Below are 17,914 nucleotides of genomic sequence, written 5' to 3'. Positions count from 1 at the left end.
TATGATCCCGCTTATTGTATTTCATGCTTTACATGCTCAGTACATATTCCATACTGACCCCCTTTCTTCGGGGGCTGCGTTTCATGCCGCGCAGGTACACCCAGGTGAGCTGAAGATATTAGCAAAAGATGTTCCAGCGGGATTGGCGAGCTCCATTTTCTCGGAGTGCCTTTGCCGAGTCGAGTATTATGTTATGGGTTCATGATCCGTGTTAGAGACTTTGCAGACAGTGTCGTGGGTATAAGATGTCGGTTATGTAAGCGGCTATGTAAGCCGATGTATTACTATGCATTGTATTATAAGTTTTATATATTACAGATTTTGTTTGATTCGAAAGAAGTAAAAAGCATATTGTTCTTCGAAAAACTCTCATTATGTATTTGTGTCATGATTTGAGGGCCAGCATGATTATGAGTGTTACGAGAGTCAGCGGGTTCGCTCGGCCCTAAATAAGGGTCGGGTGCCCATCACACCTTATCGGATTAAGGGTGTGACAAATTGGTATCGGAGCAGTTCGTCCTAGGGGTTGTCTGCAAAGTCGTGTCCCGGTAGAGTCCTGTTTATGGTGTGAAGCCGGCCACATTTATAAACAGGAGGCTACGGGGCATCTAGGATGGTTACTCTTCTTTCACTTCTTAGATCGTGCCATAGAGCCAAGACGTAGGAAATGAGATATCTTATGCTAACCCTTGGTTTCAGCGGAAGAATGGCGTCGACAGGAAGAAGGTGATTAACGATATGGGAAGCTATAAAGCACGCAGGTAAGTAAAGGTACGAAAGGTATATGTCGAGTACGATATTGACGTGATTGAAGTGTAAAGTTGAAACCTGAAAGGGGAGTAAAAGAAAAGTGTAACGAGGTACGGTTTGAGTTAGACGTACGGGGTAAGTTAATTGTTTTCATACTATTGTGGATATTGGGAGCCCGTGTGGCCGTGGTATAATATGATATATACATATATGTGATGGCCCTGTGAGGCACTGTTGGTATTTCCTGCGTGCAGGTTTTGGGATAGTAAGGAATACAGAGGAAACTCTGCCAAAATTTTTCTGGAAATACTACGAGAATGAGATGTAAGTTTGGAATATGTTTTGATGGAAGTCGACTGAGCCGTGAAGTATGGCTGCCCTTTAGGAATAAGTTAATTGTGGAATTGGTGATAATAGTAAACAGGAGGTCGATGGGAATATGGTAACAAGGAATTTGAAACGGATTAGTGATATTAAGAGATGATTTGGAAAGGGGCTGGCAGGTCTGGTAGGTTTGGATAAAGTGATATACTAAGGCATCGACTAAGTCGATGAGTAGGAGAAAAATATGACAAGATTATAGTCACGGGAAGTAATGATACGAGTAAGACAGGGGTATGAAGGAAAAAGAACGGTGACGGATAGGAAGGCATTAATAAGACAGCTAATGAGATGTGTTGTGAGGACGTTTTGAAATATGATAAGACTTCAATATGTCCTAGATTATGTGGTGAAGGTCGTGCGGTGAGGTGGACGCGGTCATACCAGCGTCAAAGCGTCGTATTTCATCGGAGTTCCAAGGTTAAGCGTGCTAGGATGAGAGCAATTTTGGGATGGGTGACCCCCCTGGGAAGTTTTCTGAAAGTCTTACAAATTCAGACGTAAGAGGCAAATGAGAAGCTAGATTAATCTAAGGAAAATTAGAGTCTGCGGCGTGGGCAGAAACCTTAAGAGGTCGAGTAGGACGGGGCGGATTAGGTCAGTGAAAAGAAGGAGTTGACGGAAAGAGGAAATAAGAAGGAAGCGAGACAATAGTGTAGTAATAGGTCATGACGTGTGTAACGGAGGGCACAAGTGCCATAAGTGACGGGACTGCGAAAGGCTAAGTTATAGAAAGGCGAGGAACGAAGTAGAGCGAATGCTAGAAAATGACTGGGATGATACGGATAAACGTGGGTGAATAGAGTACGTTTTGAAAATGAGAGAAGGATTATGTAGGAGTAGTGTGTTCGGAATGACACAGAGATAGCATAAGATTCCTCGTGTGCAGAATAAGAGATGGGCATAAACGGGAGAAATGATAAAGAGATACCAAAGGAAGCACCCGAGATAGGTTGGGGTAAAGGTAATATTCCGAGAGAATTTTGGATACTTATTGTCGGAGTAAGAGTATTGCCTAATTGAGATTGGAAATGAGGACATGGGGCAAAAATAAACAGATAATGGTATAAGTACACCCCTAAAGGGGGGAAGCGGGTGAGAGAAACGCTAGGACGAGGTAGAAACAATCGATACGGTAATGTGTTTGATATGGGTGCCTGAGCTACAAATGAGACCCTTTACTGAAATAAGCTAGTAAGATCGGAAAACCAGCAGTAAGTGGATAAAAGTCAGGATGGTATTTAAGGCAGTGCGAGAAGTTTTTGCAGGAACCTTGGATGACGGGACGTTAGAAAATGGACGTGTATGGAGAAAAAGGAGTATGACAAGGGGGCGGTATTGAATAACCTAGGAGATAGTATGAAGAACAGCGATCCCATACTAGATTAAGGGCCAAGATGTTGGCTATAAAGTTGTTCGCTAATGCTATTGCAACTTGTAAATGATAAGGAAAGGGAATAGAAAACCCTTATGGTAGGAAGTGAGGGAGTCAAGAGCGATTAAAGGAAAGGGAAGAAATATGATAAAAGAGAACGAGCGGGTTTCGGTATGAACAAGATATGCAGAGCAGGACGAGCCAGAGGACGAAAGGACTATGTCTAAGATTGAACGCATACTATACAAGTTGTACGAGGATAGTGATGCCACCTGTCAGTATTGGTGTACTAAGAATGAGACTAAGTAAGTACTTGATAAGAAGAATAAAGCCTTAGCAGGAACAACGCAGTTGTGATATTTCGGGTACATAACGGAAAAATGAACGATGGTTTAAGCCAATTATCCAAAATAGAATTAGTATTGAAGATAGATGGGACGCGCCTATGGTGGAACTAAGGATCTGTCGCGATACCGGTTGTAAGGCAAGCGAAGGGAAGACAAGGTAGAACATAAGGACTAGTAAAGCGACGCTGAGGTATTTCTTGGGCTAATCTGAACGCCTTCGTACATTTTTTGCAGAGATGGCAACATAATGTAGGACAGGAGAGTGAAGAGCGAGAAAGATTTCCGAGCAAAAGGTACAGAAAGGATGTCGGCAAAGAGGAATGAACCCAAAAGGACATTTGGAATAACAGTGACAGTTGGAATTAAAAAAAAAAAAAAGAACAGCGGGGAGTAGTTGGAAAAAAATTTGAAGGGAAGAGCGAATGCTGCTCTCATAAAGGGAAATAAAAGAGTTCATCGGATGTTAGAAGAAGGTTTATGGACCACTAAGTAATCCAAACGTGAGAACATACGCTATGGAATCACGGGAAGTATCAACGTGAAGCTATACCCAGCTATGATGGTACAAAGTCGGCATCGAAAAGCTAACAAGGAATAAGGACTGACGAAAGGACCGTTAATATGGGGAAATCGGAGATGTGAGCAAGGGAACAAGAAAAAGGGAGTACTGTAGGGCGATAGATGGCTATGGCATGATAAGTCAAGGCTACAATAATGGAGACAAAGATTCGGGTAAGAGTGAAATGTTAGCTAAATTCCGGTCAAATACACAAAAGCAAAGAAGTGGAAGAAGTGGGCCGCAGGCAATGAAGGAGTTGAGTAAGAATGAGAAGAGACGGACGTATGTTTTAAGGTAGGATTAAGCAACGGAGGATCGAACCCTAAGGAAAATAACTGTCCCCAAGGAGGGAAGGGTATTACACCCTGTAATTCTTGTACATTGGGATCTGTTGGAGGTATTGTCGATGAGATTGCATGCCGTGGTGATAAAGGAAACCCCCCCCCCCCCAAGATCCTTAGAAGACCTTACGAGACTAGTTGAACATTCGAGGACGAATGTTCTAAAGGGGGGAAGGATGTTATATCTCGCATTTTGTACATTTGGATATTCCGAGTTAATGGCGGGAAGTTAAGGACAAGGTTACAATTTTTTTAGAATGCATAAGTTGCATATTCATCTTTGTATTGGTATGGAGTATTAAGGGTAAAGTTGGAATAAGGAAAATTAGGGGCTAGAAGTTGGAAAAATTATTTCATGAAGTGGCCAAAGGGGCCATGTGGCCGTGAGGTGGACATGGGTCCCACCCATGGTTGGCCAATTAATTCAAGTCATTAAAGAGGCCATGTGTTCATCTTATATAGCAAGACATATGTATATGTAGGCAAAGGATGACCAAGTCAAGTAATTAGTCATCATTCATGACCTAAGAAAATTCTAGAAAATTGAAGAAAATTGGAGAAAAAAAAAGAGGAGAAGCTTGCACATGACCGGCCATATATATATATATATATATATATATATATATATATATATATATATATATATATATATATATATATATATATATATAAGTGATGACATACAAGGCACAACTCATTATTTTCCAACTCTAGAAAATTCAAGAGAAAGAAAAAAAAAAAAAAAAAAAAGGCATTCGGCCATGGCTGGCCGAATGGGTGCCTTGGAAGGTGATCAAGAAAAATAAATTTCTTCATGCTTTCCTACTAATTGGAAGGTCCTCGTCGACGTGGAGTAGTTGTTGGAACAAGCGAAGCGTTATTCTTGCGAAACAATCCTAGCCGAGGGAGGAAGTAGGTGGAGAAGGTAAGATTCTATCCTTTCCTACATGTTTTATGGATGGTTGTGTGTGTTGTGCTATGTTGAAACGGATGAAATTCATGAAGTTATGGTATGGGAGTTGTGGCCGTGCATATATGTTGTGTTGAGTAAGAATGATGAATTAAATTACTTGGTATTTTAGTTGTTGTTGTTATGGATTATGTGATGAAAATGAAGGTTTGATGACTCAAATGGAAATCGTAATTGTTGTGGGCTGATTTAGAACATAATGTGATTTTAATATAGTTGCTTGAATTGATGAAAATGATAATGCTAACGTATGGAATTGTTGATATAGTTTATGAACTCAGAAGAAGGAAATGTGTTGTCGTTGTTCTTATGGAATTTAGGAAGCTTCGGGTGGCATAGCATGTTGGCCGGGCTGTTTGAATATTGTATGGATTGCTTGGAATGTTCTTAAATCATGTGTGAATGGTTGCGGATTAGTAATCGAATATGTGAGCATTGGTATTGAATTGATCGTATGTAGTTTATTTGAATATAAATGAAATGTTGTCGAATTGTGTAGAAAGGAATTATTAATGTTAGAATGCGTTTTGAATCACTTATGGATATTGTTAGTATGGTTGTTGGTTTGGTTGTTGTTGATTTGGCCGAGTTGAATTCTCGGGGATGTCGAAGTTATAGGGGAAATGTTGCCGAAATTGTTGTAGACAAAGTGTTAATTTGGAATTGGATTCTTAAGTGTTATGGCTAATGGTTGATATCTAATGACATTATTGTAGATCGTGAGAAGTCGAGACGTAAGTTTGGATTAGCTTAGGAAGCGGCTAAGGTATGTAAAGCTCAACCTTTCCTTCTTTGGCATGTCTTAGTTAAAAGTAAGTCATGACACGCACTCCGAGATAACTCTATTCTTGCGATCCGGGCATGTTTGTGATCCTTATTTGTTTCTTGATATCCGTATTTGTAATGTAGTCGAATTATGGCTCTTATGTCTTTGCATGATTAAATTTCAAAAGTTGCATGAAAGTTTTGTTTTCAAAAGAATTTTGTTTCTAAACGATTCCGAAACTACGAACGTCTGTAACTTTCACAGAAGAGCTCGGATCGCTTCGATATGTTCATGGGAAGTCCTAAAGTGAATAAGGTTCGTAACTTTCATAGGCGGGCCCGGATTGGGTTGACGTTCGCCCGTGGGTCCCGCGACTTTCTATGTTTGGTTCTAACGACCTGTTTTGAAAGAACTTAATATGACTATTTTTCCGACCCCCGAGTATGACTATATACTTAGCTATTGAGTCTGAAGTGATGATTCGTATACTTATGATTTCTAAAATTCTGTTTGTTATGTTTCCGAGTAGTGTCCGAAAGACATTTGATATAACTTTTGTCCTGATTTTCAAATGACGATTCGTTCAGCTTACTTCATTGAGTCTCTGAAAAGGATTTATGTGCATATGGTTTCTCACTACTCTGCTCGTGCCAAGCTCAATATGTCTTTCACCGAGTCCCGGCCAGGACACGCATTCGTGCACATTATATATATTATTCACCGAGTCCCTATATAGGGCCGGGACACGCTATATATATATATATATATATGATGTGATGATGTGGGGATGGCGGCGGGATGGCATACCGAGTCCCTTGCTAGCGGGGCCGGGACACGCTATTCACCGAGTCCCTCACTATAGGGTACGTATATATATATATATATATATATATGTATATGCATGCATACATGATGATGATGTGATTTTACTTACCGAGTCCCTCACTAGAGGGTCGGGACACGCTATATGTTTATACGATGATTATATGATTTTCTATACATTGCATGACACATGTTTTTAAAGACAAGTCTTATGATTTTCTATACTCTTTACTTCAGTATGATCCCGCTTACTGTATTCCATGCTTTACATGCTCAGTACATATTCCGTCACCGACCCCTTTCTTCGGGGTGCGTTTCGTACCGCGCGAGTACACCCGGGTGAGTCAAGATATTAGCGAGAAGATGTTCCGGCGGGATTGGCGAGCTCCATTTTCTGCGGAGTCTTTGCCGAGGTTAGAGTATTATGTTGTGGTTTCATGTTCCGTGTTAGAGACTTTGCAGACAGTGTCGTGGGTATAAGATGTCGGTTATGTAAGCGGCTATGTAAGCCGATGTATTATTATGCATTGTATTATAAGTTTCATATGTTACAGATTTTATTTGATTTGAGAAAGGTAAAAAGTATATTGTTCTTCGAAGAACTTTCATTCTGTATTTGTGTCATGATTTGAGGGCCAGCATGATTATGAGTACTACCAGAGTCAGCGGGTTCGCTCGACCCTAAATAAGGGTCGGGTGCCCATCACACCCTATCGGATTAAGGCTGTGACATATAATGCCGTCAAGCCACTGTGGGCATCAATATCATAATTAATATATGCGTGTGTGTGTGTGTGTAAAGAAACATCATGAACTTATCAGAGCGAAATAAGGTTGTTGCACATCCGATAACGTTATGGAACTAACATCATCAAGATAACTTCATCATGAACTAATGAATTAATACAATAAGGATCAGAAACACTTTACGAAAGACAATAAACATAAGCTTTCTACAGTTGCTACAAATGGAGTCGTTTATAAGTATCATTCGTTCTGTTACGTTTCGTTCATTGGAATCATGCCAAAAGAATGAAGAAAAGTGCCTTAACATATCTTTGCCATTAACTTATCAACTCAGCGTCTATCATCTGAAGCCTTTTGATCTACAACAAGAATGATTGAATCTATAATTAATGCCACAAAGGGCTTAAAACAAGCTTCTAAGCCACTAGCCCATTTATAGAAAATTGGGCAGCACTTCCCCTATAATCGTCACTTCCATCTAATCCAAAACAACACAAAAAAAAAAAAAAAACAAGAACAACATCAACAACAACATAGCCAAGTTACTGCATCAAGAACCAACCAAAACACACCCTAAAGCCCCTTTCGAAATAGTCCACACGCACAACACCTTAATCTTCACTTTCAATCTCAAGTTTCATATGTGTCTTTCATCAATTCACTTGATAAACATATAGACATGTATAACAACAGCAATCATATCATAATCAAGTTGTTTCCCACAATTTCCAGCCATAACAACTTAAATATATAGCCCAACAAAAGGCTAACAACATCTCTTCCCCTTTCAAGTGTTATCTTGTAATCTTTCACTCAAACAACACAACCAACATGTAATTAACCTTAAACACAACCAACAAGATTTTAAACATACCTTAGGTAGTATACATAACTTGAACCCTAAGCTTAACTCAGCTCGCAATGGCCCTCAATCACATCACAACATCATAGTAGCTATTCTGTAGTCTTTAACACTTTGATGGAAGATTTGAGTTGAATCTCTTGGGTTTGGCTCTTCAACCTTGGAGAGGTATTCGGCCCTAGGAGAGTTTAAGAACTGATTTGGGTCGAAAATGACCCAAAAATGAAGTCTATATCCAATTTAAAAGAACCAAAGTCGGCCACCGCCATAGTGGGTCCCAAAAGGGCCTGCCTGCGCAGTCTCGCTAAAGCGCGAATATCTCTCTACTCCGACGTCACATCGATGAACGGTTTAATGCGTTGGAAACTAGACTCATAGACCTTCAATTTGGTGGGTCAACCACCGCGTAACACCAAGTCTATTGGGAGAAAAGCTCAGTGAAATTAGACCCAAATTTCAGCAAAATTATGAACGTAACTTGCGATAACTTTCGCCGACTTTTATTTTACAACTTGCTTGACTTCAACACTTAACATACGAATGTTATATGATTCAAGTACCTTAAAACACAATATCCTTAGCATATTAAGCACTCCTAGTTTAACCCCGATTGTACGGGTTATAACATCTTTGATTCGTTTAACCCCGAAACCTTATGATACATGCTTAACATTTGTTTAATACCATCCTTAGCCTTGTAGGGCTTTCATGACTCCTCCGGTCTCACATTAGTTAACTTACGATAGAAAGACGCGAAAAAAATCTGAGGTGTAACAATAAGATATGCATTAAGATTTAAATGTTTGAATCTCAATATTAAAATGTTGTATTAAGATTTGAATATTAAATAATTAAGAAAAAAATTTTCTCAACATTTGGATGTATAGAAGTTGTCTTTATTTAAAAATTAATAAATGTAAAATTTATTTAAAAACTAAATTAAACTGATACTATATTAATAAAATAAGTTTTTAAAAATTACATGGTCATTGGTCGTGGTAATGGCTAGCGGTGGTGGTTGTGGGTAGTAGCTAGTAGTGATGGTGGTTGATAGTAATAACTGATGGTGGTGATGAATGATGACAGTGGGTGACGATATATAGTGGTGGTACGATGGTAGTAATTATCGGTTAGTAATTGGTGATTGTAATAGTGGTTGATGGTGATGATTGACATACCTGGTGGCTAATAATGGTGACGATTGACTGTGGTAATTGTGGATGGTGGTAATTAATAATGGTGGACGGCGGGGGTTAACAGTTAGAGGTCGTTTGGTATGATATATAAGGAAAAATAGTCATGGGATAAAAATTTCGTATCACCTTATCTCTTGTTTGGTTAATAATCCCGGGATAAGTTATCCCAAGATTAAAAATAGCACCAGGATAAATTATCCCTGGCAGAGGGTGGAATAACAATCTCAGGATCAGTTATCCCAGGATAAAAATAATAAAAATGACAAAAATAGCCCTTAAGGTCCCTCAAACCCCTTTTCTACTAAATAAGGTGGAAGGTATTTTTGTAAACAAATAACTTTTTCTTGGAAATTACGCAATGCATGTTACTTTTAGTACAACAAACCAAACAAGCAATAAGACATAATACCAGGATAACTAATCACAACATAACTAATTTCAGTATAACTAATCACAACATAACTAATCCTAGCATAACTTATTTTTAAACCAAACGACCCCTTATAGTGTTTGGAGTAGCAATGGAATATCATCTTTCTAGAAATCCTTTGACACCCACATTAAATGCTACTCCCTCCATTCCATAATAAGTGGTGTTTTTAGCTTATGCACACGCCTTAAGAAATTACTTACTCCTAGAAAATTATGAGTGTTTTTACTAACTTACCCCTAATTAATGCTTAGAAAAAAAAAAGCTATGATTCTTGATTTATAAATAAGAGAAAATTTGAAAGAATAAGATCAATTTCTTCTTGAAATCCTAAAACACCACTAATTTTGAAATAAAATGAAAAGCCTAAAATACCACTTATTATGGAATGGAGAGAGTAATAAATAAAGCCTTAGATCCGTTATTAAAATCAGAGTACAAATTTACTGGATATAACTTACCGCATAATGTGCCTTCTCAAATCTCTCACCCTTGGCCGTTACACCTTTCAACCAAAAAAAGAAAACAAAAAGGGGGGGGGGGGGGGGATATTCTGATGAAAAAAACACAAACTACTACGTACTCTAATAGTACAACATATTATTTCCTTTGTCTCAATTTTTTTTTTTTAGTCTGTTTCAAAAAGATTAACATCTTTCTATATTTAGAAATAATTTAACTTTATGAGATGATTTACAGTCACATAAATATCTAAGGTTTATTTTGGACCACACATTTTAATTTTTTTTTTATTTTTTAAATTTTATGTCAAGTCAAATTAAGATAATGTTTTTGGGACGGAGGAAATAATATTTTACTGTATATATATTTATATAAATATAAAGAAGTGATAGAGAGTGTGATAGTGTCAATATCACACTACTAATCTGCCACCCTCTCTCTGGTCCGCAGCGAAGCTTCAGGTGACTGTTGAGTGTGTGTCTCTTGTCTCTGTCTGTCCCCATCAACACCCTCTCTCGCTCTTTACTGTTAGTTATTTATGTTGTCTAAACTCTAAGCAAAACCCCTATTCCATTCTCTTCAAGTAAAAAACTCGGGAAAACCCAACAATTTTGCACTTCTGTTTTTTCCTATGGCATTGATCTGAGAGAAAAAGCTTAAAAATGGAACCTCACCTTAATGTTTTCATGTCAAACCCATTATTCTGAAGGTAAACTTATCTTCCGTTTCTCTCTTTCTTTCTTTTAATTTGTGGGTTTTCCCTAGATATATGGAATAGTTAATGTAAATTGAACAGTTCCAAAATTTGTTTCATTTTCTTGTCTCTCTCTCATTTTGTTGTTTCAAGGCCTTGATTCTTGGAATTTCTTTGTAATTGCAGGAATTTGAGGTGAAAGAAGGAGATTTGGGGGGGGAAAAGATTGCATTTTTACGTGTTTGGAGGTTATTAAGAATAAAGGGAGAATGATTAATATTATGAACAAACCTATGAATGAAGTTGAGAGAGGTTTGGATCCTCAGTTATGGCATGCCTGTGCTAGTGGTATGGTCCAAATGGCATCAGTGAACTCAAAAGCCTTTTACTTTCCTCAGGGTCATGCTGAACATGCCAACAAGAATGTTGATTTTGGGGGTTTCCCTAAAATTCCATCCCTAACTCTTTGTAAGGTGTCATCCATAAGGTATTTGGCTGATACTGAGACTGATGAGGTGTATGCCAAGATAAGATTGGTTCCGCTGAAAGGCAATGAATGTGATGGTGATGATGTTGATGGTGCTGGATTTCTAGGGATTGATAATAAGAATGAGAATAATAATCAAGAGAAACCTAATTCATTTGCTAAGACATTGACGCAGTCTGATGCAAACAATGGTGGGGGTTTCTCTGTGCCAAGATATTGTGCTGAGACCATATTCCCGCGCCTGGATTACTCGGCTGAGCCGCCGGTCCAGACCATTTTGGCCAAGGATGTTCATGGGGAGGTCTGGAAGTTTAGACATATCTATAGGGGGACGCCAAGGAGGCATCTTTTGACAACTGGTTGGAGCAATTTTGTGAACCAAAAGAAGCTTGTTGCAGGGGATTCAATTGTGTTCTTGAGGGCGGAAAACGGGGATCTTTGTGTTGGGATCCGGAGGGCGAAACGAGGGATTGGCACAGAGGTGCCAAACTCTGGATGGAATGGGAATTATGCATCCTCACTCTATCAGGGGTTTTTGAGTGAAGATGAGAAGAAGTTCATCCGAAATGATGGTATGAGGGGAAAAAGTAAAGTTAGAGCCGAATCTGTCATTGAAGCAGCAAAACTTGCTGCCTGTGGCCAGCCATTTGAGGTGGTTTACTATCCCCGAGCAAGCACACCGGAGTTTGTGGTCAAGGCCTCTTCTGTAAGAGCTGCAATGAGAGTCCAATGGTCGTCTGGGATGAGGTTCAAAATGCCTTTTGAGACTGAAGATTCCTCAAGGATAAGCTGGTTCATGGGGACCATATCGTCTGTTCATGTTGATGATCCCGTCCACTGGCCTAATTCTCCATGGCGCCTTCTCCAGGTAATCTATTTACAAATTCTTTATTTTCATCTTTATAGTTGCATAATAGTATGTAGTTTAACTACTCCTTGTAATATTATGTTTCGAAACTTGATGGATGAAATTTCTTGCACTTTGACCTTCTCAAGCCGTTTACAAAAACAGTTAAGCATGTTGTGTCTGATAGAAATAACTTTGGAAAACTTTACTGTTAGTGTTTATCTAGAGATGATACTTGTATTCAAAGGAGGATGCTAAATGTCCCTGTCCTGAGGATTTAATTAGAGTCAGCAAGTCCCTTCCTTTTATGATAGTTCCGGTTTCTGATTTTGCTAATTGATGAGCAGGTACATTGGGATGAGCCAGATTTGCTTCAAAATGTGAAGAGAGTGAGTCCATGGTTGGTTGAGTTGGTATCAAATATGCCGCCCATCCATCTCTCTCCGTTCTCTCCACCAAGAAAGAAGTTGAGGGTTCCACAACCCCATGAATTTCCCATGGCTGGGCAACTCTCACTTCTCACCAACCCTTTAAGCCCCAGCAGCCCTTTGTGTTGTATATCAGACAACATTCCTGCAGGCATACAGGGAGCCAGGCATGCTTTATCTTCAACGCATCTCCACTTCAACAAACTGCAGGCAGGACTGCTGCCATTTGGATTCAAAGATTCTGTCCCGCCTCCTAGACGTGGCAGCTTCATCACCAGTTTTCACGATGATGTGAATATCTCCTGCCTATTAACCATGGGAAATACGACTACTGTGCAAACACAAACACCAATGTTCATGTTATTTGGTAAACCCATTCTCACCGAGCAGCAAATGTCCCTGAGCTGCTCTAGTGAAACAGTTGGCAACAGTTCATCTAATGGGAATCCGGAGAAGATGATGCATCTCTCCGAGGGTTCAGGATCAACCGTTGTTCATAATGAAAATTCTTCAGGTGAAGTGCTTCCTTGTTATAAAGATCAGAAACCTGAATTTGGTTTGGAGACCGGTCACTGCAAGGTTTTCATGGAATCCGAGGATGTAGGCCGAACACTTGACCTTTCAGTCCTTGGCTCGTACGAAGAGTTGTATAAAAATCTAGCTGACATGTTTGGAGTTGGAACATCAGAGATGCTGAGCAATGTGCTTTACCAAGACTTTACTGGTGCTGTTAAGCACACTGGAGATGAACCATTCAGGTGAAGTTCTAAGCCACAGATTTCTTTTTATGTTCATTTTAAGCTAGCAGATATGTTTAGCATTTGACATTGTCCTTTTCTATTGTCTTTTGCGATTGCAGTCGGTTTGTTAAGACAGCAAGGCGGCTTACCATCTTAACAGATTCTGGCAGCGATAACATACGGAGATAGAGATTGCTTGATCTTGATCCTTGTTAAATGTACAGTTGATTGCTACGCCACAGTAGTAGCTTCAGCCTACTTTTCTTCCTGCTTTTCACTTTCTTTTAGGAGTTGAGGGGGAAATGTCTCCCCTCCAACCAGTTTTTCTTGCAAATTGTAGACTGAAGACAGATTCAGCTTTGTTTAATCCTGTCAATCTACCTGGATTATTTCTTATGATACTAATTTATGCCTATTTGTTGAGGCTTCATATTCATCTTGCAGCTTTTTGTTGATATTGCAAGAATGCAGTTTTTCTAATCAGCTGCTATTGACAAATGTAGAAATTTAAATTAGTAAATGGAACATGATGTTACCTAAACAGATTGTTTTTCTTTCTTGGATACCTTTACCAGTTAATGTGTGCAAAACTGAATGCTGGCAACATTTCTTGATTCTTGACTGTGCCTCCAAAATTTTGGAACTAACTTAAAATTCGACTTGTTCTGTTAAATCCTTTTTCCAGTCGATTAAAGTAGCGTTCACTCTCAAGGAAAAGATGTACACCAGGGTCCAGGTGCAAGAGTTACAAAACACGAGAGAGTGAAATAAAGCCTAGAAAATAAAACAAACAAAAGATGCACTCGGACCAAACAAATAAACGCACGCTATCGAAATACTGTTGTCAAATGCATCTGTCAAGTGCCTCTAAATAAGACTAATTTGTGTTGATAGTATAACAAACCCAGTGTAATCTCACAGAGCGGGGACTTAGGAGCGTAGAGTGTAGGCAGGCTTTACCCTTATTTTGGGAGGTAGAGAGCCTAATAATTTGTCTCGACAGTGAACATAAAAAACGGCAAAGAACAGTGTATAGCACTAATCTGTCTTAACAGTAAAAATTCATACGACTGTCTCAAGCATTATTTGGTTCAGCTTTTTAAATTTTGAGAGTGAAGAGGGTTTTAGTTGTGTTTTGGGTCTGCGTAGGATTTACTTATTTTAAGTTGTCATTAGTTTCATACGAACCGAGAAAGAAAAAAGAGTTCATGTGAAATAAATAAAATGCCATATCACTTTTTGTTGCTGGATTTTGATAGAGTTGATTTTTGAAGTGATATAAATAAAGACGAGTAACTTTTTAATTGAGAAAATGATTTTATTATTAAATAATTTTCAACAATTGAGTTACCTTTTGAATCAATGAACACCTTTCTATCACTAAGGGAAGCTAAAAGAAGAAGAATGTACAGGAAAAATAAAAATAAAAAGATGAATGGTTTGGGGTGTCAGCCTGTCAGCTGGTGTGGGAGAGTCTACAGAATTTCTGAGAAAATAAAAAAAGAAAAGGAAAACATGTGAATGGCAGAGAGAGTAGAGGTTGCAGTGGGGAGTTGAATTGACGTTTATAGTGCCAACTGGAAGTTACAAGTGTTTGCAGGCTTTCAATAAAGTCAACCTAATTAATTACTTAATTATATACATTGCATAGAACTAAACTAAGTTAATTAGGTCGTCCGTGTGAACATTACTACTATGTAGAAACATCGGTTTCTATATAGACCGTCGTCAGTCCTTTGAAAAAAAAAAAAAAAAAAAGGCGGGCTCCAATCTTCTTTAATAATAGAGAAGTTATAAAAAAAAAAAAAAATTAAGATGAGGCCCAATCTTCTATAATAGTAGGAATGAAAAAAAATTTTAAGGTGAAGCTCACACTTCTATAATAATAGAGATTAAAAAAAATTAAAGTGGGGCCCGCGTAGAGAATTAGAAGATAATTGCAAAAAAAAAAAATTAAGGTGGGATCCACGTGACGAAGTAGGAGATAATTGCAATAGAAAAAAATAGGATATTTAAATAATGATAATAAGTTCAGAAAATGGTAAAGCGACGACGCTTTTAAAATGTAAAGAAGAGAAGTTCGGGAAAAAAGAAATAACGATTTAAATTGAACACAAAAACTGCTGAAGAAGTCATAAAACTAAAAGATTTAGAGCCCGTTTGGATTGGCTTATTTCTATAAGTCGTCATGCCTATATGTTAAAAAAATAAGTTGGGGTAGTCCAACTTATTTTTTTTCGCTTATATGTTCAACTTTAGATAAATGTTTAAGTCAAATGGGCTCAATTATTTTTTTGAAATTTATTTTAAGACAAAATGACTTTAAATTTAGCAACCCAAACACTCAAAAAAGCGTAAAAAACTTTATAAGCCAACTTATAAGCCAATCCAAACGGGCTCTTAAGGGTATAAGTTTAGACACATATTTCTCACACCAATAATGAGGAATAACATCAAGAAGACAAAATATAAACTGTCTTCTATAATAGTAAATTTAAATTAAAAAAAAATTAACTTGCGGCCTACTCTTCTGTAATAGTAGAAATTTTTTTTAAAAAAAATTAAGTTGGGCCCACTTTTCTATAATAGAACAAATAAAAAAAATCAAATTTAAGGTGGGGCCCACTCTTCCATAATAGTAGAAATTAAAAAAAAATTAAGGTGGATCCACGTGAAGAATTAGGAGATAATTGCCAAAAAAATAAAAATAAAGGTAAGGTCCACGTAAAGAAGAAAAAAAACCAAAGGATTTAAAACTTATACCTTTGGGTATAAGTTTAGACACATACGCCTTACACAAATAATGAGAAATAACCTCGAGAAGACGAAATATAAACAGTCAAGAAACGTATAAACGTATTTTTTTAAAATGATGAAGTTGGTCTATATTTAAAAATTTAAGACTGCAACAGATGCTGACACATAAAAGCGCTTTTCAGTGTTGTTGAGTAGAAAAAGATAATGGCATGAAACTCGGTAGGAGAAGGTGTATTTCAAATCTTTCAATTGGAGAACCAAACCAGGAAAGTCATATATGGGAGAAGCGGACTTAGTAAAATAATTTATTGATATTTTTAATTAATTGAATTATAATACTTTCTGTAATAAAAATTTCATAATTATATTACTAAAAGGTACTCTCTCTGTCCTAATTTTGTGACATAATTTGACTAGACACGAAGTTTAAAAAAAAAAAGGAAAGATCTTTGAAACTTGTGGTCTAAAACAAGTCATAGATATTTGTGTAAATTTAAATCATTTCATTTAAATCAAGTTAAATGATTTCTAAACATAAAAATATATCATTCTTTAGGCAAGATAAAAAAATGTGGTGTTATTTTTACCTCCAACGCATGCCAAAAAAAAAATAATCATGGACCCCATATTAAAAAATTAAGCAATATCCATGTAATTCTCAAAGTATCCCCCATTAAGTCAATAATGGTGGATTCATTCAGTTGGCTTTCTATACCACGCGCTGCATTTGCAGCATTTTTGAATGATTGTCCAAAAAAAGTGGCCCCCTTTGTTGGTAGATCAAAGTATTCACTTTCTCTTATTGCGTTATTTTTCTAACGGTTTTATTGGATATTCCATGTTTTATTTTTAGAAATTTATGGATAAAACAAAAATTGATGGAGGTGGTTTTGTTGTCCACCTCCAACTCATGTAAAAAAAAAAAAAAAAAAAAAAAAAAGGTGAGGATCCACATGTGTGTTGTAGGTCCTACCAAAACTTTCTCCACATTTTTTAGGCTCATTGTCACTTATGCCCTTATTTTGCGTTGCTGTTTAATTTTTGTCCCTCAAAAAAAAAAATTGGGGTATAAATTTATATTTCTGCATCATAATATCTCACAAGTTATGTTCCGCACCATTAAAAACTTATGGCCATTAGGCATATTTAGGAAAAATAACAGCCTATGCCTATTTGGAAAAAATATTTACCTAAAATGACTCATAGTTTTAATATTACCCAAAATAACCCTTTTATACATTATTATACACTTTTATATAAGATCGACATTATTTATAAGTGTATAATGTTGTATATCGTGTGTATAAACACTATTGTAAAAAAATTGGCTATACAAATGTAAATTAAAAATATAAATACGTGGATATAATATTTGAATTGTATATTATTGAAATTATTCCTAAAGTTAATTGCTAAAGGCAAAAATTAAATACCGTACCCATTTGAAGGACAATTCGTGCAATTTCTTCCATTTTTTTTTTTAGTTTTTAATTTGTAATAAACAAATTTCCTTTTTTAAAACTAAACTATATAAAAGCATGAGTTGAAGAAGTGGATCGTCGACCAAGGGCAATTTGGTCAAAGCACTTGCCATTGAATAATTTCGCTAGTCTGTAGATTATATTGACCATTCTTCGATAACCCTCGTGCTTCAGATATGGAAGCTACTTGCGAAAGACACGCATTTAAATTTTGACATTGATTTTTATTGTTTTTGAGAGTTGCTAAATTGTCACACCAATTTGACTCAAATTTGGCCACATTTATATAAAAATCGCCATAATTTCTATTGTATAATTTTAAATTAAGATAAACTTTGAGAAGAAAAGATAGAAATGACATTAAGTAAACATAAATTATTAAATTTGACCTAAATAGTCATATGAATTTATCCCATTATGGCCAAAATAGTGTGACGAAAAGACCTTATTGTTTTTCTAATTCTAAGAGCCA

The 17,914-nt window shown here is 37.1% G+C and overlaps 1 protein-coding gene across 1 annotated transcript; it reads left to right on the top strand.

Annotated features, from left to right (window-relative positions):
• Positions 1–10,405: 10,405 nt before the first annotated feature.
• Positions 10,406–13,634, top strand: LOC132059647 (auxin response factor 18-like). The gene is made up of 4 exons (XM_059452327.1): positions 10,406–10,717; positions 10,889–12,057; positions 12,384–13,222; positions 13,324–13,634. Exons 2-4 carry the CDS (start codon positions 10,972–10,974, stop codon positions 13,391–13,393), a joined length of 1,995 nt encoding a protein of 664 aa, XP_059308310.1. The 5' UTR covers positions 10,406–10,717; positions 10,889–10,971; the 3' UTR covers positions 13,394–13,634.
• The last annotated feature ends 4,280 nt before the right edge of the window (positions 13,635–17,914 follow it).

The sequence above is a fragment of the Lycium ferocissimum genome, chromosome 6 (assembly GCF_029784015.1).
Source record: "Lycium ferocissimum isolate CSIRO_LF1 chromosome 6, AGI_CSIRO_Lferr_CH_V1, whole genome shotgun sequence".
Classification (NCBI taxonomy): domain Eukaryota; kingdom Viridiplantae; phylum Streptophyta; class Magnoliopsida; order Solanales; family Solanaceae; genus Lycium; species Lycium ferocissimum.
The sequence above is the reverse complement of the archived record's forward strand: the minus strand, read 5'-3'. Positions and strand labels throughout refer to the sequence as shown.